At 41.8% G+C, this 26,813-nt stretch overlaps 1 protein-coding gene across 2 annotated transcripts; it reads right to left on the reverse strand.

Moving 5' to 3' along the window:
* Positions 1-2,190: 2,190 nt before the first annotated feature.
* On the reverse strand, positions 2,191-16,522 carry LOC308293283 (DNA-directed RNA polymerase III subunit RPC7-like). 2 transcript variants are annotated; one of them, XM_080735738.1, is made up of 8 exons: positions 16,400-16,522; positions 14,512-14,646; positions 13,706-13,835; positions 8,517-8,585; positions 7,254-7,310; positions 5,494-5,570; positions 4,205-4,330; positions 2,191-3,474 (listed from the first exon to the last, which is right to left on the reverse strand). In XM_080735738.1, the coding sequence occupies exons 2-8, from the start codon at positions 14,632-14,634 to the stop codon at positions 3,388-3,390; spliced, it is 669 nt and encodes a 222-aa protein (XP_080591864.1). In that variant the 5' UTR covers positions 14,635-14,646; positions 16,400-16,522; the 3' UTR covers positions 2,191-3,387. The 2 variants fall into 2 exon arrangements, with proteins under 2 accessions (XP_080591864.1, XP_080591863.1); XM_080735737.1 differs by having other exon boundaries at positions 5,494-5,573.
* Between the last annotated feature and the right edge of the window lie 10,291 nt (positions 16,523-26,813).

The following is a 26,813-nucleotide window of genomic DNA, read 5'->3' on the forward strand; positions in this document are numbered from 1 at the left end:
TCCATCGTCGCTTCCAGTCATCCCGGTTTTCCATACATCCGGCCAGCTCGCTGGTGCTTTGCGCTCCTGCGTCTTTCTTGAGTACATCCACATATGTTAGTGTGGGACGTCCTCGTGACCGGTGCCCATTATGTTGGTTCCCACAGCACCAGTTTGCTGGCTGGCAGCTCCTGGTGTCAAAAGCCTTTTTGAAGTCAATAAAGCACAATACAGCCGTCAGGTTGTTCTTCTTCACCTCCTCGATCAGTCTCCTCAAGGCCAAGATCTGGGCTACTGTGGTTCTCTCGAAAGCTGTTTTGGTTTTCCCTCAGGTGAGGGTCGATGGCATGCCGAATCCGGTTTAGTATCAGCTGTGGAAATCTGGATCTCCTTCAAAGCTATAAAGACTACTAGAATGATCTCCTTGAATACCATCGCCACAAACCTGGGCATGACAACATGCAAGGGCATGGCTCTCTTCCATGCATTCACTGGCTCAGACAGCACATCGTCATTCAAATTCAAGGGTAAGTGATCCTGCTGCAAGGTGATGTGCAAAGTGCCATCCCTCATGGAGGAATCTGTAACCCTCGCCGACACTCCAACATAAGCATCTCCAAGGCTGAAAAAAGTGGTGACAAACTTTGTCTGTAGGCTGTACCCTGATGACTCAAACGAGGGCAATGATGTTGATCGTGTTTGAATGACACAATTCTCACAGAAAACTAGGGACGTGGAAAGAATTCCACCCCCAACTGATGCTTTGGATCAACATCTGAACAGTCTTCCAAGCAAGTGCCTGGGCAACAGCACATGTATCTGCATATGTGTAATACTCTGTCAATCAAAACCTCCACCGCCTGTCAGTCTGTCTGTCAGTCACACGTCACACTTTTGCCCTACTCATATCTCCGCCACCGTTGCCCCGATCCATGCCAAACATTGCACACACACTCCTTGGTTGCAAAACCACAACCTCCACCCCTCATTTCTCACATGGTCCTCTTCTAGCACCACCATGAGGCAGATTCTTGCAAAACACATTTTTGGACACTGCTCCAACAGATTCTGCCCTAAAATCACACAAAGCGGTACACAGTATCTCTATAGCCATGTCATCAACATGGATCAGTCCCATTTCACATATTCCCTCCAGATTGGCTACCTTTGCCTTCTAAAGTTTGTGTATGCGACATGACGGTCGCTTATCTCCCGATTAAGGAGTCTTACTGGTTCATTCAGGTCCATGATGCCCCGTCCACAGTCCCACTGATTATGGGATTAGTGGTCCCATTTGGACCACTCTGCCCCTTGCCAAGGATATATTAAAGTGTGAAGTGCACTTGTAAAAGTGATTGTATGCCAACCTGCACTCGGTGCAGTTACATGAAGGAAAAGTTGAAATGCACACATCTGTGCAAATGTAGGCCAACTTGTGAGAACTAGCTAGACCAGAGCAGACTGTATATAGGTGTTAGATTTATTTTGTCTTTGTTAAAATATTGTTCTAGTAGTTGTTAAAGCCAATGGCACTATATTGTGGTACAGGAAAAATATGTAACCGTATTGTTTTGTATGAGTGTAATAACCATGTTATTGTCTCATTGTGTGAAATATCATAATATACAAAACAAATGTTTGACTCCAATTGATTCCCCACACACTATTGACTTGATATAGCAATAAAAAATATATATTACACAGCAGTTGTGGGAAAACTATGACACTGTTCAAAAAACACAATTCCGATTTTGTTCATTTTGGAAATAGGGCAAAAAATATGTTTTTCTTCAATCTACTGTCTTGACACTCGAACCAAAATTGGAAGTGAAAAATAAACTTGCACACAAATTTGAAATGAAAACAAAAAATTACATGTACAAGAAACTCCACTATTTGTGTAGCATGGAAAACATTCCTTGGGCTAAAAACCGAACCACAAAACGATTTACTTTTGTGATGAAAAGTCATCAAAGAGTAATCACATGCAAAAATAATAGGAAAGAGCCTCGTCAGTAATCTACATTAGTTTCATTAAAACTATGGCTGTCAGTGTTAAAATAGCAGATCTACGATCTAACTGTGTGAGCTTGTAGATCGGCTATCTTCTAAATATTATGTTAATACTAAGGCTGAAGGAATGGCATTTTGTACATTAATGCTGAAATAAGTAGCAACCACCAACATTCCAATCCAATACAAATGTATTTATAAAGCACATTTAAAAATGACAAACGTCAACCACAGAGTTTTAAAAAACAACAATAAAATAACAGTTTAAAAGACAAAACGGGCGATAAACAATAAAAAACAACAGCAGCCTGAACAACAGCAGCCTGGCTGTGTCGTTGATCCCAGCTGCTCCTGTGGTGTCGAGCAGTCGTTTCGCAAACTTCTTTCATGTCAAAAACTCCCAAATCTGTCAGGGTCCCCAAAGGGTCCATTCATAGTCTACTTTAAATCTGTCAGGGTCCCCAAAGGGTCCATTCATAGTCTACTTTTAATCTGTCAGGGTCCCCAAAGGGTCCATTCATAGTCTACTTTTAATCTGTCAGGGTCCCCAAAGGGTCCATTCATAGTCTACTTTTAATCTGTCAGGGTCCCCAAAGGGTCCATTCATAGTCTACTTTTAATCTGTCAGGGTCCCCAAAGGGTCCATTCATAGTCTACTTTTAATCTGTCAGGGTCCCCAAAGGGTCCATTCATAGTCTACTTTTAATCTGTCAGGGTCCCCAAAGGGTCCATTCATAGTCTACTTTTAGAGACACATTTATTCAGGGTTGGGCCTCGTCTAAATCAGTGTTTCTCAAATGGGGGTAGGTGTGCCCATAGGGGTACGCAGAGACACTGCAGGGGTTACGTGAGAAAGAATGTAAAGAAAATGGGAATATGTGTTTTACTGTTATGGTAAACGCTTTTGCGTGAACCTGCACTGCACATCTGTAAATTGTTAATAAACCAAATGACATCAGTACCTTGACTAGTACAACTGTTACTGAATAGAAATCAATGTTTATTTGTCATTATGCTGTTTTTTTGTTTAAGATTTGTTTTTGGGGCTTTTATGCCTTTATTGACAGGCCAGTAGACTGACAATTAATTAGTAATTGGGGGAGAGATGGGGAGTGACACAAAATTTGTCTCTAAAAGTGGAGTATGAATCGACCCATAGAAGATTTTCCTCCTTCAAATAGCAGATTTTACAAGCCGCCAATATGCACTACAAGTTCACAACGCATCGCAATGTGAGCTTGTAAATCGTCTGTTTTCAAATAGCTGATACGAATATGGTTCAAGTGGTTAAAACAAGTCATCTTAGCTGGGGACCCCTGGACCCCCCTTTGAGGTCAACTTGGGGGTCCTTGACGTGAAAAGGTTTGAGAACCAACAGCACTTCAGGAGTCCTGTCTAGTAGGTGGCCTCATCCATGTTGTCATCACTGTCTATGTCAAAGTCCTCTCCGTTGTCAAAGTAGGACATGATGTAGTCTGTCTCCTGTGAAAACACAACAGCAACAACAACTGATAAAACGCCATCGAACGGAGGCAGTTGCAAGGCTGGGAACCAAAGTTACACATATTCACACGCAATCATTAATTTACTGCCTATTAATATAAAACGAGATCCTGACTTCTATCGGGAAAAGCACTCCGCGGCCGGGCTTGAAATCACAACTTTTTTCGGGAAAAGCACTCAATATGTCAATTGTCATACAAATAATTGCGATTAACGACTTGAATTGCTGCTCAATGTCGTTGAACATTATAGAATAAAAAAATATATTCGTCACTGTCTGGCTATAACCTCTTAACTCCATTTTTGAGGTTTTTGATTTTTTGGCATAGGCTTAAATCAGGGCTATTGAACACCCTTTACATCTGAGTTTTGGTTATAATAATATTGAACCAATGAAAAGTAGTAAAAAGCCCTTCGGTCAAAACCTCCTAACTCCACACTAAACCAGCTAACTCCACCCGATTGGCCATCTCTTTTTTTCATAAATATGTGCTATTGAACACCCTTTACGTCTGTGTGTTGGTTAAAATAATATTGAACCAATGAAAAGTAGTAAAAATCCCTTCGATCAAAACCTCCTGACTCCACTTGAGTTCATTTTCCCGAAAATTAACATTTTGGAGTTAGGAGGTTTCGGCCAACAGCAGAGATATACAGTAAACGTTTCTGTTGTGGCTTGGTAAACAAAAGATGATGATGACGTTGTTACCTCCTCCAGCTCCTCCTCGTCCAGCTCTTCCTCCTCTTGCTGCTCCTCTTCCTCGTTGCTCTTCTTCTTCTCCTCCTCCTCCTCGTCTGCAGAATTGGCTTCCTTCTCCTCCTTCTGTTCTAGAGTCTGTATGGAAGCATTAACCACAACCATTCATTCTTCTGTTCTAGAGTCTGTATGGAAGCATTAAACTCAACCATTCATTCTTCTGTTCTAGAGTCTGTATGGAAGCATTAACCACAACCATTCATTCTTCTGCTCTAGAGTCTGTATGGAAGCATTAAACACAACCATTCATTCTTCTGTTCTAGAGTCTGTATGGAAGCATTAACCACAACCATTCATTCTTCTGTTCTAGAGTCTGTATGGAAGCATTAAACTCAACCATTCATTCTTCTGTTCTAGAGTCTGTATGGAAGCATTAACCACAACCATTCATTCTTCTGTTCTAGAGTCTGTAGAAGCATTAACCACAACCATTCATTCTTCTGTTCTAGAGTCTGTAGAAGCATTAACCACAACCATTCATTCTTCTGTTCTAGAGTCTGTAGAAGCATTAACCACAACCATTCATTCTTCTGTTCTAGAGTCTGTAGAAGCATTAACCACAACCATTCATTCTTCTGTTCTAGAGTCTGTAGAAGCATTAACCACAACCATTCATTCTTCTGTTCTAGAGTCTGTAGAAGCATTAACCACAACCATTCATTCTTCTGCTCTAGAGTCTGTAGAAGCATTAACCACAACCATTCATTCTTCTGTTCTAGAGTCTGTAGAAGCATTAACCACAACCATTCATTCTTCTGCTCTAGAGTCTGTAGAAGCATTAACCACAACCATTCATTCTTCTGCTCTAGAGTCTGTAGAAGCATTAACCACAACCATTCATTCTTCTGTTCTAGAGTCTGTAGAAGCATTAACCACAACCATTCATTCTTCTGTTCTAGAGTCTGTAGAAGCATTAACCACAACCATTCATTCTTCTGCTCTAGAGTCTGTAGAAGCATTAACCACAACCATTCATTCTTCTGTTCTAGAGTCTGTAGAAGCATTAAACACAACCATTCATTCTTCTGCTCTAGAGTCTGTAGAAGCATTAAACACAACTGTTTTTTTATTTAAATAACCACACCTGGTTACAGATAGACTGCTTGACACCAATAAAGCCGTCTTCGTTGCTATGTATACCTCGCATGTTGATACCTTGATCAAGGTATATTTTCGATATATTACCCTGAAACCTACAGTACCTCCAGTTTGGATAGAACCTCCTCTTAGCTGAAACCTACCTCCAGTTTAGATAGAACCTCCTCTTTTGCCATGGTGGATTTCTTCACTGCTTTGACTTGAGGTGGACACACTGGACCTGCTGAGAATAAACAGACTATTACAAGGCGTACGTTGTAACTTTGGAAAGGTGCAGATACCCTGTATACACTTATACTGTACTGTATGTTGGTTTGTTTACAGGTTCAGTGAGAAAACAATGTTGTACGTTAAAGCAGTGGTTCTCAACCTTTTCAGGCCGCAACCCCCAAAATAATCATATTTTAACTGGGATCCCCCCACCCTGACGAGCACTAAGAGTTGAGGCTTTACTATTACTGTACATTTTCTATAACACTAATGTGAAAATAGCAGATCTACATGCTCAACAATGCCTCGCGTTGTGAGCATGTAGATCTGCTATTTTCGAAATTTCGACCTCTAATATTTGACAGTTTAGCCAATGTTTAATTTGCCATTTTAGAGGTACTAGAACCTGGCCAACTCGGAACAATGTAAATAGGGAATGAATGCCCCGCCCTTTAATGCAAACCCCATTATACCTGTTTTTTACCTGGTCATAGGACCCGTTTTGACCATCTGTCTGCCTGTGTCCATTTATGCCCATATATGGAGATATCTGTATCTGTCTGTCTGTCTGTCGGCGTCCATTTTATGTCCATATATGGAGATCACTGCAGTTATAGTTCTGGGTCCATTTTATGCCCATATATGGAGATATCTGTCTATCTGCGTCCATTTTATGCCCATATATGGAGTATCTGTCTGTGCCTCCAACTGTGTTGCAGACACAGTGCCGGTTCCCCCTTTAATGCAAACCTCATTATACCTGTTGTCATAGGACCCGTTTTGAACATCTGTTTGCCTGTGTCCATTTATGCCCATATATGGAGATATCTGTATCTGTCTGTCTGCGTCCATTTTATGCCCATATATGGAGATCTTTGACCATCTGTTTGCCTCTGTCCATTTATGTCCATATATGGAGATATCTGTATCTGTCTGTCTGCAATCCATTTTATGCCCATATATGGGGGCATTCATTTTATGCCCATATATGGAGAACGCGCGTGCCCGTGGGACGAACGGTTCTCGAGATACGCGGATTACATACATACATACACACTCACAGAGATTTTTTGTTGACTCATGTGGCGTACGTGATGTCAGAGCCTTTTATGAAGTGATGTCACAATGAGTCAGAGCTTTCGCCGATTTCCTCCGGAACAGCCTGATGTCAACAATCAACCCCGCATAAGGAGATTCCGAACGTTTCGCGCCGGTTCGGGAAAACCGCGCGTCGGGTCGGGTCGAGACCCGGCACTGCACTCCGTGCCGCGGTGGGGAACGCGCGTGCCGAATCTGAAGCCGGTGGGACGAACGGTTCTCGAGATACGCGGGTTACATACACGCAGAGATACATACACGCAGAGATTTGTCGCATTTATAGATAGATTAAAAAGTCCTTAAATTGTCACTTTAGAAATGTGCTGATACACTCAAACGTTGTGTTGGTTTGTTTACTGTTGAGAGAGAAAATAATGTTTGGCATTAATAATCATCTATAGACGCCCCAAAATAATTTGAGGACCACCCTGGGGGTCCCTACCCACAGGTTGAGAACCAATGCATTAAATCACCCCACCCACCGAGGGTCCCAACCCACAGTTTGAGAACCACTAAAGACTGAAGATTTGTGTCAACGTACTGTTGATCTCACGTTGCATTCCATTCAAATGACTCCAAACCTGACATTTCTTACCTTTTCTCTGAGACTTTCTGACTTTGATACAAAGCTCTTTAGGCAACCGACTCCAGTCTGAAACAAAGGCGCGCGCGCACGCGCGCACACACACACACACACACACACACACACACACACACACACACACACACACACACACACACACACACACACACACACACACACACACACACACACACACACACACACACACACACACACACACACACACACACACACACACACACAGTTCAGTACAGTTTCAGGACCATCAGTGGTCATCTAGCGCCCTCTGTTGGTAATTCAATATGACTCAAGCGAATACATTCTAAATTGCCTAAAATGTAAGGTTTTAACTTTCCCCAGTCTCTGGTATTTTGGGTCTATGCTCAAGTTCCCTCACCTGCCGACACTGGTGAATGTTAACCACTATGCCTAAACCTAAACCTAAACCTAACCTCAGTGAGGGAACATAGGGTCGAGGGATAAACAAGATGACATGCATTTCCTATGTTAAAAGAAAAAGATAATGCACATGCTCTGTTGATCGCTGCTGTGAACAAACATGTGTTTGTTATGCATTACCTACAGTATGTGACAAGTATGTTAACTTTGTGTTTTGTGTTTTGACGCTGGATGACGCTGATTATTTTCCGAATGTCACCTGACACGTCGATGATCAAAAAAAAAGCTTTTCCCTTTTTTTAGGAATCAAAAGGAAAACAAACATCCATAATGTTTGTGTATGGGAGACGGTCTGGGTGCAAGGTTGATGCCCAAGCCTTTATCTTTGGAGTGGATTGTTGCGCCTGGACACAGATTATTTTCAGATTCTATCACAATAAATGGTAAATGGTGCATTTATATAGCGCCTTTATCCAAGCTACTTTACATAGATCATGCATTACATTCACCCATTCACACACACATTCATTACATTCACCCATTCACACACACATTCATTACATTCACCCATTCACACACACATTCATACACTGATGGTGGAGGAAACCATGCAAGGCAACTAGGAGTTCAGAGTCTTGCTCAAGGACTCTTCAACAAATAACTCTGGGGAAGCCGGGATTCGAACTGGGAACTATCTCTGTGTTCGGGGAACCCTCCGTATTCTAATGACGGTTTCTCTACTCCTGAGCCACTGCCACCCCAACAATCCACACCACAATCCGTGGCTGGCTTTCGAATGCTCAGCGATTTTTCAAAGGTAGATGAAAAATGCACTGAATTGTCTTAAACAGCGTCACAGCGTCAGTCCTTCCTCACCTGGGCTCCATTCGATGGTGTTGTCCCTGGGCTCTCCGGTGTGGTATTTGTCAGAGTAGCGAACCACATCTGAAAACACATAAATATCTATGTTAAGCAAGGGATGATCAACAAGGTCATTATTGATCGAGTGCATCTCTCCACTCCGACATGTCTCCTTTCCGACATGTCTCCATTCCGACACTAACCCTATCTCTAACCCTAAACCTTAGGCCCATGGGAGTGTCGCCACTCCGATGTACAGGCAATCTAAGAAAAAAAATGGGCCAACCTTGAACAAATTGCAACACAAACTCTTTCAACTTTTTTTGTTTCATAAATATGTTAGTAATAACATATCAAAAGTCCTAAGAAATCCAAGTGGTGGAACATAGTGAAGTGGTGGAACATAAGTTGGGCTCCCATCGACTTTCTATACAGGAGGAAAATACCCAGAAAAAAGATCTGCTTAGGATGTGAGGGGTCTAACTAGGGGTTTGTCATGATGCTGAATCCATTGTGAATGGAGTCATCACTTTTCATCAGTTTTGTGGGCGTTTTCTGGGGCCAAGGAATGTTTTTTGTGCAAAACAAATGCTTGCAATGGATTCAGCATCATGACAAACCCCTAGTTAGACCCCTCACATCCTACTTAAAGCAGATCTTTTTTCTGGGTATTTTCCTCCTGTATAGAAAGTCGATGGGAGCCCAACTTATGTTCCACCACTTCACTATGTTCCACCACTTGGATTTCTTAGGACTTTTGATATGTTATTACTAACATATTTATGAAACAAAAAAAGTTGAAAGAGTTTGTGTTGCAATTTGTTCAAGGTTCAACCCTAGAATGCCTGTACTTTATTATTGATCAATGATGACACAAAATGTGAATACACCCAAACACACAAACACTTTAGACTTTAGATTTACACACCCTTTGGTTGTTTAAATCTGGCAGTGGCAGGCAGCAGGCCCATGTAAAGCATTGTCATCAGACCCCCTCCTCAAATGTATTTTGTGTAAAGTCGCTATCAACAGCTGCCAACAAAGAACAAATTCTGCTACGTCATCATCAATCATTTGTGGACAGTGTGTTGAATGCAGGCTCCACAACGATGTAGCCTAATCTGGTCTTGAGCTAAAAGGTTTGGGGACCTCTGGTTTAGGACATACAGTACAAGGTTAGATGTTCAGTAAAATGTACAATGTAGGCATTTAGCAGACGCTCTTAATCCAGAGCGATTTACAATAAGCAAGGACAGTGCAAACTAGCGAAGGTTCAAAAGGATTCTTGTAGAACAACTTGCTCACACTTGTACGTGTTTAGATGTCTAATCCTCTATCTAGGATGTTAATGTCGTACCTGTGGTATTTACTGTATTCTATTGATTATTAGTTTCTCATGTTTCTTAAAGTGAATCACTTTGGAGATGTTTTTCTCTGTATCATGGATGTACTACTGTTGTTTTGTTGTGTGTTATATGTACAGCGGAGATGTGAAATTTTAATCTACCTCTTGGCCACTTCCCATGTGAAAAGTGTCAACACTTGACACTGTGTCAATGTGTTTTTACTGGTTAAATAAAAGGTTAAAAAAAGGGTAATACATCAAATGCATTGCTATAATAATCAAGGATCACAGGTAAACTAATAATCTATTGCCAGCCTAACAGTAGAGTAACCCAAAAAAAATGCTTGATTGATTGATTGATTGATTGATTGATTGAAGTATTTATTAGAAGTCTGCATAGGAAAAGCTACAGTTTCATGACAGTACAGTTCACTGGTACAAGGTCAACTAAAAGGATAAGCTCATGAAAGCTGTGGCTTGTTTACACTGAGATTTTTTTTTTTTACTCATAACACTGAATGACAGTCAGATAGAACACAGTACTATGCAGAAGATATCATCAGAAACACTGTTGTAAAAAACTATGCAAAATAAAAGATATTAACAATAGAAGGGTTAGGGTAAGGTTAGGCCAGGTTCGAGTGGCAGCCGCCTGTAAGTGGCTTTTTTAAAAGCTTACGAGTCTGAAGAGGTGAGTCTTCAGATTACAAGCTAACAACACATTAGGTGGCACTGCATTTTTGTAATGTTGGACAAAAACAATGTATTTTGTTGCGGCCGGGCTGAAATCTCTTATCTCCTCTTCACCTGAGATCTCTCCTCTAGAACCTTTTTTTTCTTCTTCTTTTATTAGTCTAGTAGATTGAGGGCCTTCTCATGCACCCCCCGGAAATACATTTCTAACCAGTGTTTCCTTATTGGAAAAGATGTGCTGAAAATGATTAGCTATGTTAAAAAGTTGTAAAAAATTATGTCCCTACTTCCCCAAAACCCCCCTTTTGTATATTTCTCTGGTGAAATTGGGTAAAGCCAAATATTAATTCACTAAAATTACATAAATAGACATGGAAGTCTGAAATTGGGCATGGAGTATCCTGACACATAGGGGTAAGTAAGAGAATAGGATTTTGGGGCGTGCTACTATTTTATTTGTAAATATGAACAGCATCATCCCCAGAAACACACATAAATATACTGTCCGATTGACAAACAACAACAAGGATGATTAATTTCCAGCACTTTATGGTGAATATCACTGCCTCATTTGTCTTTAGAAAACTTCCATTTGCCTAAGCTTCAATTTAAGCCCAAGATGACCTTTCTATCTTGAGAATTACTCTTTCTGTAGCCAAAGTTCTGCACTATACCTCAAATCAGAGAAAATTCGATATTTAGTTAGTAGCTTTCCAGAAGCCCTAGAAGTATCATGCAACCTCCGGATATATATTTCTAATCAATGTTTCCTTATTGGAAAGAATATGCTGAACATGATGAGCTATGTTAAAAAGTTGTCAAGATGTCCCATCTACCATTGTTATGCTAATTAGTGCCGCCATTATTGAAAAGTCAACTGTCACTATGTCTCAGCCAATATTGCACTAAAATGAACAAATAAGGTGTCTAGACCCATGTTTTGAGGGTCAAGGATCTCATTGAAACTATTCTTAAAGTGGCCACATCTTGTTGGTGTGAAAATCAGTCCCGCCATTACAATATCACATTTCCACCAAGTAAGAGATACTGTATAACTTTACAAATAAGGTGTCTAGACAGATGCCGAGTGTTTTAACCAAGGGGGTTTTGGGATAGTAGGGACATTTTTACAACTTTTTAACATAGCTAATCATTTTCAGCACATCTTTTCCAATAAGGAAACACTGGTTAGAAATGTATTTCCGGGGGGTGCATGAGAAGGCCCTCAATCTACTAGACTATATTGGTGGAAATTAACGCCCTGCTTCTTATATGTCAAACTCAAGGCCCGGTGGGCGGTGGCCAAATCATTCCCGTGAATGAATTATCTTTGGCCCGTGGGATGATATTTAATTACTACTATACCAGGCCCGATGGCATGTATCTATAATGCATCTGGCAAAATATTTTGAGATGGGGGTCCGTGGTCAAATACAAATCATTTTGGGGGTCCTTGACATGACGAAGTTTGAGAACCACATACTGTAGCAACAAGGTTTTTCAGAAAACTGTTAGGATTTAGAAGACATCTGTAGAATCAGCCTATGTCAGTGGTTCTCAAACTTTGTCAAACTGTAGCAGCTCTGCTGCGTTTAGAGCTTGTGCAGCTGATACTTTTGCAATTATCTGCTATTTTCCAAAAACATTCGATTAATTCCAAACCTTTTCCAGACATGGAAAAAATATATTTATTCCTAATTTCAAAGGAATTGAAAAAAGGAATTTCCAGGAATTGTATGAACATGGGAACCCTGTAGTGTAAAGGGAAGAGGATTACATGTTCAGTAACTTTCCTGGGGGCAGCTCTTATCACAGACATAAGAAGCTGTATGCCTCTTTCGTCACTGCAGTTCATTGGAGTGACGTGCAACAACTGCAGGCATTGACACTAAGGCTTGCCCACCTGCACCCCAGCAGGTAAATAAAGCTTTCGGGCAGGTGAAGTTTGCTTTCAGGTTGCCTGACCAGGCAAGTGCTCATTTGAGAGGGGACACAACCGTCTATAAACACAACACCAGATATCTGTCTAAACACCTGAACGTGACCGGAGCGCTCTTTTCTTCTGGTCTGTTAAATAAGAGCACTGTGCTGTTTTTACTGTTGTTAGACTTAAAAATATAAAATAACAAGTGTGAAACAGACATATTCAAACATAGTTATTGTAGGTATTTGGTATTTGGAGATATTGAGGTATGACATTTTTTTTTTTTTTTTTCTAAATTTTTATCCCACGATTTTTGTAACCCATTTTTTCACCCGGTGCCAATTGCCTAAGCTGTGATCCTGGGCTCTACTCTCCCTCTGCCAACCTGGGGAGGGCCCCGAACTGAGCTCATGCTTCCTTCAATGCATGAGGAGTGAGCAGGCCGCTTCTTATCACCTGACAGGGGGAGCTTCCCCGGTTGGACGTAGCGCGTGGAAGGAACACGTTATTCCAACCAGTTCCATTCCCCTCCATCAGGCGCCCCGGCTGGCCAGGGGGAGGCTTTATAGAGACCAGGATTACTGCATGTTTTTGTGAGGGTATCTACCCTAGGAGACACGGGGAGAACATGCAAACTCCACACAGAAAGGCCCTTTTGCCAACCCCACCCAGGGTGTGGGCACTGATGACGCGGAGGAGGGAACACGCCCCCAGCACCCACAGTGTCCCCCGGCGGGAATCGAACCCAGGACCTTCTAGCTGTGAGGCGACAGCACTACTGACTGCGCCACCGTGCCCCCAGGTATGACATTTTTTAATGGCACAGCCCCAGAAAGTAAAGAAATAAGTGTTAAATTGAGCGGTAATTAAAATCTTACCTATAATTTTATAATGGATAATTAACTTTTCGGGCAAGTGGGCATGACCTTTGGGCAACCCCTGAACTGGAAACTGGACGTCCGGGAGTACCGGTGGCCACGCTGACGTCAAAGTCACTACTGGCCGATCACAGAGCGTCTTTCCCGGGACTTCAACAGAGCCAGTTTCCGATGTTGCACGGCTCAGCTGTTCTTAGAGGCTGCGTACGAAAAGACCCGCCCCCACCTGCCTCTGATTGGCCTACCGACTACCGGTTCTGTGACGAGTCCCGCGAACCTGCGCCCCTGAGCCGAAGGAGGCGCCTACCTTTCTATGTGTATTTCTCTTCTGATGTAGAAGAGCATGTTTACATGGTCAGTATACCTTTCCTGGGGGCAGCTCTTCTGATGTAGAAGGGCAGGTTCTTGCAGGCGGCTCTCAGCTCCTGCTTCAAAGCCAGCATGTACTCCACCTCCTCTCCTGTCTGTAAGGGCACGGCCTGGGCTGTCATGGGCTGATGGAGAGCACACACACACACGCACGCAGACACGCACGCACGCACACAGAGGGAACAGGGTTTAGTACTTACAGGGAACAGGGTTTAGAGGGTACAGGGTTTAGTACTCACAGGGAACAGGGTTTAGAGGGTACAGGGTGGGTTTAGTACTCACAGGGAACAGGGGAGTGGGTTTGACGGCAGTAGGGTACAGGTTTATACTCACAGGGTACAGGGTTTAGAGGGTACAGGGTTTAGTACTCACAGGGAACAGGGGAGTGGGTTTGACAGCAGTAGGGTACAGGGTGGGTTTAGGGGGTACAGGGTGGGTTTAGGGGGTACAGGGTGGGTTTAGAGGGTACAGGGTTTAAAGGGTACAGGGTTTAAAGGGTACAGGGTTCAGTACTCACAGGGAACAGGGGAGTGGGTTTGACGGCAGTAGGAGGTAGAGGTTATAGGGTTTAGTACTTACAGGGTACAGGGTTCAGAGGGTACAGGGTTTAGAGGGTACAGGGTTTAGTACTCACAGGGAATAGAGGAGTGGGTTTGACGGCAGTAGGAGGTAGAGGTTATAGGGTTCAGTACTCACAGGGTTTAGAGGGTACAGGGTTTAGTACTCACAGGGAATAGAGGAGTGGGTTTGACAGCAGTAGGGTATAGGGTGGGTTTAGAGGGTACAGGGTTCAGTACTCACAGGGAACAGGGGTGTGGGTTTGACGGCAGTAGGAGGCAGAGCTTCTCCCCTCCCGATGCCCAGATCCTCCAGGTTAAAGGTCATGTTGGTTCGGCCACGCCCCCTGCCACCGCGTCCGGCCATGATGACGCAATACTGTAATGAACAGAACACTGGGGAGTCAGTGTACATTATGATACGGTAATTAACAGAACACTGAGGAGTCAGTGTACTCTATGATACTGTAATGAACAGAACACTGAGGAGTCAGTGTAATACATTATGATACTGTAATGAACAGAACACTGAGGAGTCAGTGTACATTATGATACGGTAATTAACAGAACACTGAGGAGTCAGTGTACATTATGATACTGTAATTAACAGAACACTGAGGAGTCAGTGTACATTATGATACTGTAATTAACAGAACACTGAGGAGTCAGTGTAATACATTATGATACTGTAATGAACAGAACACTGAGGAGTCAGTGTACATTATGATACTGTAATTAACAGAACACTGAGGAGTCAGTGTACATTATGATACTGTAATTAACAGAACACTGAGGAGTCAGTGTTCATTATGATACTGTAATTAACATAACACTGGGGAGTCAGTGTACATTATGATACTGTAATTAACTCATTAACTGCCAAAAACGTGAATCCCTTAAAAATCCCGTTGTCCCACCCTGCCACGCCCGTGAATCCCGTGAAAAAAAAAAAAAAAAAAAAAATTTTTTTTTTTTTTTTTTTTTTTTAATTTTTTTGGACCCCAAAAACGTTAGTAGGCATGATAGCGATCGCGAAATTGCTTGTTTAACCCCCATACAACCCCCATACAACTCAGGTAGCAGACCTCCAAGCTCACAACAGTGTAAAACATAATGGCTGCTATCTCATGAATGCCTGAACGGATTTCCATTCGGATTTTTTTGTTTGAAAGCTGTGAGCAATGTGGACACACGTGGTGCATTATCTAGGCATGGGTGTGCATGATCCGTGCACTATGAATTACATGGAAGTCTATGGAGACGAATGGCAGTTAAAGAGTACGAAGGTATTGTTAAATGGCAGCATATGAACAGAACACTGAGGAGTCAGTGTTCATTATGATACTGTAATTAACAGAACACTGAGGAGTCAGTGTTCATTATGATACTGTAATTAACAGAACACTGAGGAGTCAGTGTTCATTATGATACTGTAATTAACAGAACGTTGAATGAAGTTATTATAATGGAGGAGTCAGTGTACATTATGATACTGTAATTAACAGAACATTGATATTATAATGAGGAGTCAGCTATGATACTGTATTGCAGGGGTTCTCAACCAGTGGGTTGGGACCCCCAGGGGGGAGTCCCCAGATGATTAACCTAATGTGAAACATTGTTTTCTCACTCAACAGTAAACAAACCAACATAAAATGTTTGTGTATATAGAGAGTATAGGCACGTTTCTAAAGTGACAATTTAAGGAATTTTTATTACCTCTAAAATTAAACATTGGTCAAAGTGTGAAAATAGCAGATCTACATGCTCACAATGCCTAACCATGTTATAGAAAATGTAATGCCTCAATTATTAATGCTCGTCAGAGTGGGGGGGGGGGTTATTAGGTAGCCTGGCTATTGACGGTTCAAGTGGTTAAATAGCCTATATGAAAACACAAATTGACATGAATCCAAAATACACTGATGATTGTGCTGTCAAACGATGAAACCATATTGAATCTAAGGTCGTGGGGGTCCCTGCTTCATCTCTCTCTCAACTAGGGGTCCTTGGCCTGAAAATGTTGAAGAACCCTGAATGATGTAAACAGTAAACACATGAGCTGCAAAGCTAAACCAAACAGGACAAAACAAGCACAGATCACAACCAACTGAGGTGTCAGGTCTCCTTACCGCCTCTGATGGTCCCTGAAGGATGATAATCAATAACCTGTGGTGATATATAATATAACAGCTGATGCAACGTGTGTGTAATTACTGTGTAACTAACTTCACAGCGGATGGTTTTCACTGCAGCGCTCCATGTTGACTGGTCCGTCCTCATCAGACCTCCGACTGGAAACCTCTTAATGCTTATGGTTCCTACCTAGCCATATACATAACAGTTATAACATGGCTATAGACAATACAATACAATTCTTTATATATGCCTAAGCTACAATTTTTTTGCGGGATATCCATTATTTGAAGACTATTCTTATACATAACATTTAAAATAATATCCAATGATATCTGACAACAGCCAGACAAAAGTATCTTGAATCAAAATCAGTCTGTCTAAAGGGGATTCCAGACGGTACGCGGTCACCGCCTGCTAGTAATTCATTTTCAATGAGAGGCGGGCGGCTATTTCGTTCGCGCAGCGAAGTTTAGAGGCGGCGAGGCGAGCGGGCGCAGTCCCGTGAAAATCCCCGCGAGCGTGCTCGTTTGTGCATGCGTACGCGGGCGGTGAGAGATGGATTGTGTTCATCTTTGTGAAATACCGCGCAGCGTTTACTCAAAGAGCGAGTGTGTTTGTGTATCACCGCGGCGTGTTCCTCGCAGATCCAAGCGGGAGCCCCGGCGGCAACCGCTGTCCGTCTGTAGAGCGCCTTACTGTTTCTAAGTGTAGCCCACACGTGCATAATTATGATTTGTTTGAAAATACAAAAATTACAAAACAGAGCACTTGTTCTCCTTTTGTCCACTAGAGGTCGTTGTTTGATGTCAAATCTGAGTTCTGTTCACAGTGGTGGCTAGTACAGGGGTCTTCAACGTTTTCAGGCAAAGGACCCCTTAGTTGAGAGAGATGAGGCAGGGACCCCTTAGTTGAGAGAGAGAGATGAGGCAGGGACCCCCCACAACCGCAGGGACCCCCCACAACCCTTTCATAGATTCCATATAGTTTCATTGTTTGACAGCACAATCATCAGTTTATTTTGGAATCATGTACATTTGTGTTTTCAGATATTTAACCACTTGAACCATCAATACTTAATAAATGTTACCTTGTACTTAGTCTGCACTTTTTCTGCTCTACACCAAAGCTCTTTGCCGAAAATAGCAGATGTACAGCTTGTAGATCTGCTATTTTTGGCTAAAGTTTCCAGAATATGGATACTATGGTTCAAGTGGTTAATAAATAAAAAAGTTTCTATCACACAGAGATTTGGAGGACCGTCTGCACTAACTCTGAGGACTGCCTAGGGGTCCGGGACCCCCAGTTGTTGTTTTTTTTTTGTTGGTCTCAGCACTTTGAAATGAGTTGCTTTCTCTGATTGGCTAAAATTGGTATCCCGACAACAAGATCCCAGCAATGTATTTTATGTGTATTAAAGAACTGGAGAGACAAGCTACAGAGTGTTATTTAACAGAATATCATTTAGCCTTCTGCACCTTTAAACAGCAAGTATGCTCTGTGGATGCAATGCATGCAATGTTCATACAAGCCAGTGAAGCCACACAGCAAGAAGTAAATTGTTTTGACCTTTATTAAACATAGCTTGCAAGAGATAAATATTACAAAGTTATTTCCTCCAAAATTAGCTTATTTTTTCAGTCAATGCATAATTGTTATCAATCAACTGGCAGTAATCAAACAGCATTAATATTTTTCTTTGATTTTCTTTTTTAAGACATTTAAATATCAAGATGTGCAAAAGGTTAGGACTGATGGTCAGAAAGAAAGGGGGAAAAATACTTGAATGTATAGTCAGGTGATCGAAATCAATTCAATAACCTCATGACTCATTCCCCAAAAATGTTGATTTGCAATATGATGAAAAAAAAAAAGACTGAAAATGATGTTTGCAAATAAATGTCCCTGCATTTGAAATTATTACTAAATATGCCAAAATAAAAGGTGTAAATTTGCGTCACCAGGAACATTGATCATCGGTCAGGTCACAGGGGTCACGTTTCAGCTCTCTCTATAAGTGAACTCGCAACTTGACGAAGTATAGGGATGGGAAAATATGAACATTTCATATCACGATTATCAAGACCAAAGAAATCGCGATTTACCATATTAAAGTGATAATCTAAATATCTCCAACATCCATTATCCTGGCGCAGAACATTTGCCAAAAAATAGCAGATCTACAAGCTTTTTTGGCAAAGATTTGGCAGAGAGTGGAAAAAAGACTGTATCAAGTACATATATTATAAGTAGGCCTATGTTTTACCAATAGAGGGTTTAAATGGTACCGGATATGGAGCTCGACAAATAAAAGGAGAATTGATCCCAGTGCATGATGGAGGACGATTTCACGATAAATTAAATCTCTGCGTTACAATTATCGAGTGTTTTTTCATATTTTTTTTTCACGATAAACAATATTATCGCTTATCGTTCCATCCCTAGTGCAAAGAAAACTTCTAGCATACTGCAGATATTGCAGAACTGCATAGTACTGTGTTACATTTGTCTGTCATTCAATGTTATACGAGTTGTCCGTCATTCAATGTTATAAGAGTTTAACGCAATTATGACATGCTGTTTTTACCAATCATAACAGTCTTTGTCCTGACAAGGCAATACACTTGAATGCTGCCTTCAGGTATGGCATGGAAAGAGGGGCATTTGCATTTTCTTTCACCATAGTAAAAACTGCATTCATGGTCTGGAGAGGGCACTTTTTACAGACGGATAAAAGGGCAGGGATCAAGTTCCCCTTTGATGTCTATGTGTGTGTGCACGTGCCTGTTACTACTATTAAGTCATGATAAGAGTTTCAACACACACACACACACACCTTCATCCGTTGAAGTACTGTTTACTTTAAATAGACGACGTCCGGCTAATTTTCAGGACTTTCGACATCCAAAGACTTTTGATGAGTGAGTACGGAAGCAGTGTTCTGATTGGCCTCTCCAGAACCTCATGTGAACCAATGACCAACGTTCCTGCAATAACAAATCGGTCTGAGAGAAAAGAGAGGAAAAAAAAAGAAGAAGAAGAAAACACAGTAAAAATCATCAGTTGTTTGTTTAGAGCAGTGGTTCTCAACCTGTGGGTTGGGACCCCTGTGGGGTCCCTAAATTAAATTGTGGGGGGGGGGGGGGGGTCCCCAGATTATTAGCTTAGGCTAATTAATGTGAAACGTTGTTTTCTCACACAACAGTAAACAAACCAACATACAGTATATGTCGAGGGTATCTGCACATTTCTAAAATGACAATTTAAGGACTTTTAAGACCCTATAAATACCTCTAAAATACAAAATTAAACATTCTCCATATTGCCAAATATTAGAGGCAGAAATTGCGAAATTGCCGAACTACATGCTCACAACATGAAGATCAGCTATTTTCACAATAGAACCGTGTTATACACAATGTAATGCCTCAACTCTTAGTGCTCGTCAGGGTGGGGGGGTCCCCAGTTAAAATATTTTTATTTTAGGGGTCGCGGCCTGAAAAGGTTGAGAACCACTGCTGTAGGGGTCCATGGAAATCCCTATAGGAATTGTTAACCGTTTATTTTAATAGTTCTGATTCCTTAAGGTTCCCATAAACCTAGTTGAGACGGTACAATTGGGTTTCATTTGTACACGCCGAGCATTACAAACAGAATACTGGGGATCTTACTATGCAAGGGGGGGAAGAGGGCTAGATTTATAATCCCATACGTTTTGCACATTTGTTACACAATAATACACAGTGATCACAAAACGAAATGACAAGCTTCACAATATTCATGGCTTTTTGTTGGCTTTTCTACACAATATACAACCATTTAAATTGGAACCTTTTCAGTACAAGGGGAGGAGGAGGAGAAGAAGGGGAAAAAAAAGCTTATGTACAATAATAAGTCATTATTACTTCAAACCTAGCAAATATCATCGTGTCGTTTTTCATGTCAGAGTCAATACATTTTTCGGTTTGATTATGTTTATGATTTTTTTTTTACTTCATTAGAAAAAACTGAAAAAAAACAAAGAAAAAAAACTGAGTTCAGTAAAACAACTGACATTTGCAAAAACAAAAAAAAAAGAAAAATTTGACATTTTGAAAAGAAACAGCATTTTAAATACAAAAGCGTCCCGGATGCGTTTTTATTTGTAATTTTTATTTTTTTCATTCTGCAAAAAGAGAGCACAAGAGAGATAGGAGTGATATCTTTCTTTCCTTTTTTTCTTTTCTTTTTTTTAATGGTCGGGTCGTGTAAAAAAACAAAGTTGAATGGGGGATGGGGGTTGGGTGGGGGGGATTAAAAATACAATAAAATACGAGGTAGAAAAAACTTACCCCAACATTAAAATTCATGAAAAATTGCTCACAAATCCAATTGGAACCATTCCGCCAAAAGGGAAAATATTTGATCGCCGATTATTTTTCTTTTCTTTCTTTTTGTAATCGTTTTTTTCAATATATATAAATATAATAAACAAAACCAATATCTTTCCAAATGTAAACTTTCAATTTACATATTGCACCTATGAATTCAATCCTATAGGTAGTTTCGCTAAAGTTTGGGGAGCTACAAGTTAAAACATTTTTGTGATTTCTTAAATCTAAATGTCAGCCGGCGTGAACGGACCCAAAGTCCACAAGACATTCTCCCTAGTTTGGAACCATGCACAACACAATACATTTATACTGCTACCACCTGTTGATGGCCGACAAGGAGACATTCTTAGAGACACACATTTGGGAGATATCCACAGGTATGGCCACAGAGTCTGGGACACAGAACGTGATAGTTTTCTTTGCTGCCATTCAGACATCCCCCATTCAGACACTAACCCTATACCTAACCCTAACCTCTATGGAAGTGTCACCATTCAGACAATTAGAAGTCAATGTCTGAATGGCAGCATGTCGGAATGGAGACACTACGATACATTTTGGCCTACGTATCGTAGTGTCATAATGCACAATGGAGAATGACGATGGGACGTCCAAATGTTGTTTTTATTGAGCCACATAAAGGAGCCAAAACCATGTGAGAAGTAGCTTGGTTTGCTCCTCCAACACTCCAGACGGGACATCGATTCTCTTTTTCGTGTGACGTCCCCTGGCTAAAATAATTTTAGCCAGCCACACCAAGTGCTGTGTCCTACAGACATCCACAGCCAGCGTTCACCTGACGCGTCGGTGGAATTATCTTGGCTGCAGGCCAGCCTGTGAAGGGCAAAGCTGTGCTTCATCCCAGACAAGCTGGTGGACATGAATGGACTGAAAGGATGGAATACAGGCCTCAGGGCCTAGCCTTGGACCAAGACACACAACATACTTATTTTATCAATAGATGCACATGACATCATACCCAGAGGTTATGCAGGAGTGGCAAAAAACTTCCTTCTGGCCTTGACAGCCCATACTGTACATCCAAACAGAAAAGTCCTATATGGTTGCATTAAACAACGTTAAACTCACTTTGTCACTCACTTTGCCACTCGATTTGCCATTCACTTTATGCCTGCGCATTCCAACCAAGGCTTGGTTACCGACTCCAAATATCCACTGGGCATTCTGTGGTTTCTAACCACTTGAACCCCAGAAACCGTATTCTATGGGTAACCTTAGCCCAAAAATCAAACAAGGTTAATACGCGTCGCAATCAGCTATTTCTGGCGAAAGGAGCAAGTACTGTAGAGTTGCAACAAGTGGTTAATGTCCGTACTTCTCCATACATGAACAAAAATTCAAAATACTGCCACCATTCCAGGACGCTTGTCGGCCATAAGCCGGTGAAAGCCGGTATTACTCTCCTTGTAAACAAGGAAAATACAGCGACATTGAGCGACAGACAGGATTAAAACACGTACGTTTGCTGAACAATATGGAGTGTTGTGGAACATGTGTGGATTTGAAAATGTATGGAGCAATACGAGCTTTAAACATGGACTTCCCAGTGGATGTGTGTCGGGTGGGCAGAAATGCACAAATGTCACTATCCATTTGAAACATATAACAACAAATCTCTTGGTCCAAGGCTAACGCAGACCCCAGACAAGCAGGAGAAGGAAAAGAGTTGAACGAGGTAAACCAAAGGTCCCATGCAATTGTTTTTTTAAAGTTTGTGAACTGCGTCCTGTCTCAAACCTACCACTAGGAGGAGCTTTACAAACTCCAATGTAGACTTTTGTTCTGAGAGACTCTCCGACTGAACGAACGTCTAAGTAATAATGATAATAATAATACTGCACATTGACTGAACACTGCTGGAAATGTCTGACATAAACTGCACACGTAGAGAGGAGAGGGGAACGAGGAGTGCTTCCTGCATGGCATGGGAACCCTATAGATCAGGGGTCTTCAACGTTTTCAGTCCAAGGACCCCTTATAGTTGAGAGAGAGATGAAGCAGGGACCCCCACAACCTGTTCATAGATTCCATATAGTTTCATCTTTTGACAGCACAATCATCAGTGTATTTTGGATTTGGACATGAAGTCAATTTGTGTTTTCAGATATTTAACCACTTGAACTGTCAATACTTAATAAACTTGACCTTTCACTCTGTACTTGGTCTGCTCTTTTTCCGTTCTACACCGAAGCTCCTTTGCTGAAAATAGCCAATCTATAAGCTCACTGTGAGCTTGTAGATCTGCTATTTTTGGCTAAAATTCTCAGAATATGGACTCTAGGGTTCAAAGGGTTAATATACACAGTAAGAAATAAGTTTCTATCACACTTGTAGTAACTCTGTAACCCCTTGTAGTAACTCTGAGGACGCCCTAGGGGTCCCGGACCCCCTTGTTGAAGACCCCTGCTATAGATAATTTATTTTTCTTTTTCATCTGAACGTACGTACACTATGAGCAGACGACACCGTTAGCTCACAGCTAATGATTTCAGAGATCGACAAGAGCAAAACAAAAATAACACACAATAATTACAACAACCCCAGGGCTGTGTCCACCAAAGAGGGTTTCTCTTCCAAAAAAACAAACAAAAGATGAAAATTCAACCCTGGTCCGACCAGATAAAACTTGCCAGACGTGAACGTGAAAGCGCAGAATTGGCGCTCAGCGCCCCCTGCTGCACCGTTCCCATAAACACGCACCGCTCCCATTGTAGTCGGGGGCCTTAGGGTTCTTTCGTGCTAATCAGTCTAAAAGCGCCACATTTTGCACAGATGTAGCCCAGGGCATGCTCTAATGATTTAGCTAGGGCGCCCGAGTCGGCGATGTTCGGGGTCGACACAGCAGCCAAATCAAGTTGGGCTCCCATCGACATTATAGGCCTACTACAGGAAGAAAACACCCAGAAAAAGATCTGCTTTAAGTAGCATGTGACGAGTCCAACTAGGGGTTTGTCATGATTCTGAATATTTTGTGTGCAAAACAAATGCTTGCAATGGATTCAGAATCATGACAAACCCCTAGTTAGACCCCTCAAATGCTACTTAAAGCAGATTTATTTAAAATGTTCTTTCTATAGTCTATAGAAAGTCAATAGGAGCCCAACAAGATTTCGACTCGGGCGCCCTAGCGAAATCATTAGAGCATGCCCTGGGCTACATCTGTGCAAAATTGGCGCTTTTAGACTGATTAGCACGGGAAAAAAACCCTAAGGCCCCCGAATATTGTAAACAATTCAAAATGTACGCTGGCTAGGCCCGTCGCAAATTATTACACAGTCGCCTGATTGCAATCGTTTTGAGATCATCGCAATTTCTTTGCGTCCTCGTTTCCATGCATCTGTATAAATATCATTGAAAGATGTTATGGTTTCAAACATTTTTCTAAAATATCGGAAATATCAGATCTACAAGCTCAGGCTATTCCCACCATCTTAAAAACGAAAGCATACAAATATTGAATATGACCCGTTTTTGGCCATAGCACATTATTCATTATCATTAATGGTACCGGCCATTTCCTCTTTGTACTTCAACCGTCAGATCTGCTTTCATTATTGTGCAATGAAGTAAAGAAAGGCAAAAAATAAATGCAATTTTGTATCAAATAAATACGTTCCGATGTTCGAGGCCAAAAACACAATTACATCGTTAATCACGATTACTGACTGACAATTCAATTGTCAACTAAACCAATGGTTCTCAACCTGTGGGTCGCGACCCCCAGAGGGGTCCCCAAATTATTTTGGGGGGGTCCCCAGGTGTTTAGCTCAACAGTTGAGTAAACAGACCAACATACAGTATAAGTGTAATATATGGTATCTGCAAGTGACAATTTAAGGACTTTAAAGCCGTGTTTAGTACCTCTGGTCCAAGATATTGGTCAAATCGTCAAACATTAGAGTCTGATGTTGTGAAAATAGACGATCTACATGCTAACAACGCCTCGCAACGCGAGGCGTTGTGGGCATGTAGATCGGCTATTTTCACAATGGAATAGATCGAGTCAAACTAAATGTAATGCCAACTCCTACAATTCCAAGTGCTTGTGAAGGGTGGGGGGTCCCCAGTTCAAATATGATTATTTTGGGGGTCGCAGCCTGAAAAGGTTGAGAACCATTGAACTAAACGGTCATAATCAACAGCTCTAACGCTGGTCTCAGGGGGAGAACGATGCCTTGGTGGACACAGTGCTTCTTCACTTTAACCCGTGTTGGGGGAAAGCTTTTTGCTGAAAATAGCAGATCTGCAAGCTCACAACCAAGAAAAATAAATCCCTGCTCCCTCTTATTGCATGCTGTTCCTATTAAGACCAGCAGATGTCGCTCTTCACCTTCTACCAGTCGCAATAGAAGTGAATGAGGTTTTGGGTGGACCTTTCAGTTGGTTTTATTACATTTGGAAACCTTTCAATGAACACTTTGTTTTCAACGTGTCACTAGTTTAAAGTCACAATATGCGTTTAGCAAATCATTGTCCCATTCAATAATTTACAATGAATGCTAAAGTAGGCCCTACTTTAGCATTCATTTTAAAATGAATGGGTATGTTTCTAGGAGAAAACCCGCCCTCACTGCAGCCAATAGTAGTCGTTTCTGGATTTCAATACTCCAAAAAAGTGTCTTCAAAAAAGGTATGTAGAAACCAATGGTTTTGCTTTGTCTATTCATTTCAAATGGCTATTTTCAGCAAAAACTTTCCACAACAATGACAGAAAACAGAAAGTAGTCACTTTGATTCCAATCCACACATCTCTGTCCCAACGCTCTCACAGACAAACATCCAAACCTAGGGGACACTCCTTTACTTTTTTTTTTTCGCTTTCTAATTGGAAATATGAAAAGTGCTCCTCTTGCGTGAGGTGACTGGTGTGTGTGTGTGTGTGTGTGTGTGTGTGTGTGTGTGTGTGTGTGTGTGTGTGTGTGTGTGTGCGCGCGTGCGTGTCGCTCACACCCCAAAATGATTGACCCATGTCTCTCCTTTTCATGAAGATATCACAGACATCCATCCAGCTATGCGTCTATACGTCATCCATAGAGATAGTTTCCATAGTCATTTCTTCCTTTCTTCCTTTTTTTTCTTTTATTTATTTTTGCCATTTTGATGATTATTATCGTCTCCGCGGTGACGTGTTGCCTCTGAGGCGAGTCGCCGCTTTTACGTAGAGACGCCGCGAAAAGGAGAAACAAAACAAACACGTGGAACGGGGGAAACGAACAAAACGTAAAAACAACCAAAAAAAGAAAGAAGACGTTAAGAAAACCCCGGCTATGACGAGAAAAAAAAAAAGCAGGTACCGGATGCGATAATGGCGTCCGCAGGAGATCCATGGTTTCCCGCGGCTTATGATTGGCTGGACCGGAAGTAGGGAGCGCTCCGCTGTGTTCACTTGGACCGCGCGGAAGAGCCGAAAGTCGAGGGGACGAAGATTTACTATTCTGGCCCCCTGACTTACAACGTCTAACGGCGCTGAGTCGGCTCAGGTGACCTTGATCCACGTGAGACACGAGCGAGTCGCCGTGTCGAGCGTTGCGATGGTGCGCCTCCATCACCGAAAACAAGCGCTCCTTTCCCTTGCATCTCCCACGGATACAATAACAGCGTAGCGGGTTCTCCGTGGTTCAGGTGGACGTAAATATGGACATCTGGCAACTTCCACATAAGACGAGTCCTCCTCTGCTTTTGGACGAGAAAAGGAAAAATGTAATAAAAAGGAACCTCGAGGAAACGGCTGGGTTGAAAAGGCTTGGGAAAAGTCTGCATAACTCGCTAAGCGAAGGCATTCTGAAGGGGTTTAAACAGGAGACGCTGAGAGGGAGGGGAGGGGGTCCCGTGAAGAAAAAGAACTAGCCGTCCGTTTTACATCTGAATGGGTGCATCGCTGACCGCTAGAGATAGTGGGCAGGGGCGTCACAAGGGGTAGGAAAGTGGGACTGAGTTACTGGGGCCCAAGGTTGGAGGGGCCCTAATAACTTTATCTATTGAAAAATAGCAGATATACAAGCTCACAGCGCGGCAC

This window comes from Nannobrachium achirus, assembly GCF_963921795.1.
Source record: "Nannobrachium achirus genome assembly, chromosome: 10".
Taxonomy (NCBI): Eukaryota; Metazoa; Chordata; class Actinopteri; order Myctophiformes; family Myctophidae; genus Nannobrachium; species Nannobrachium achirus.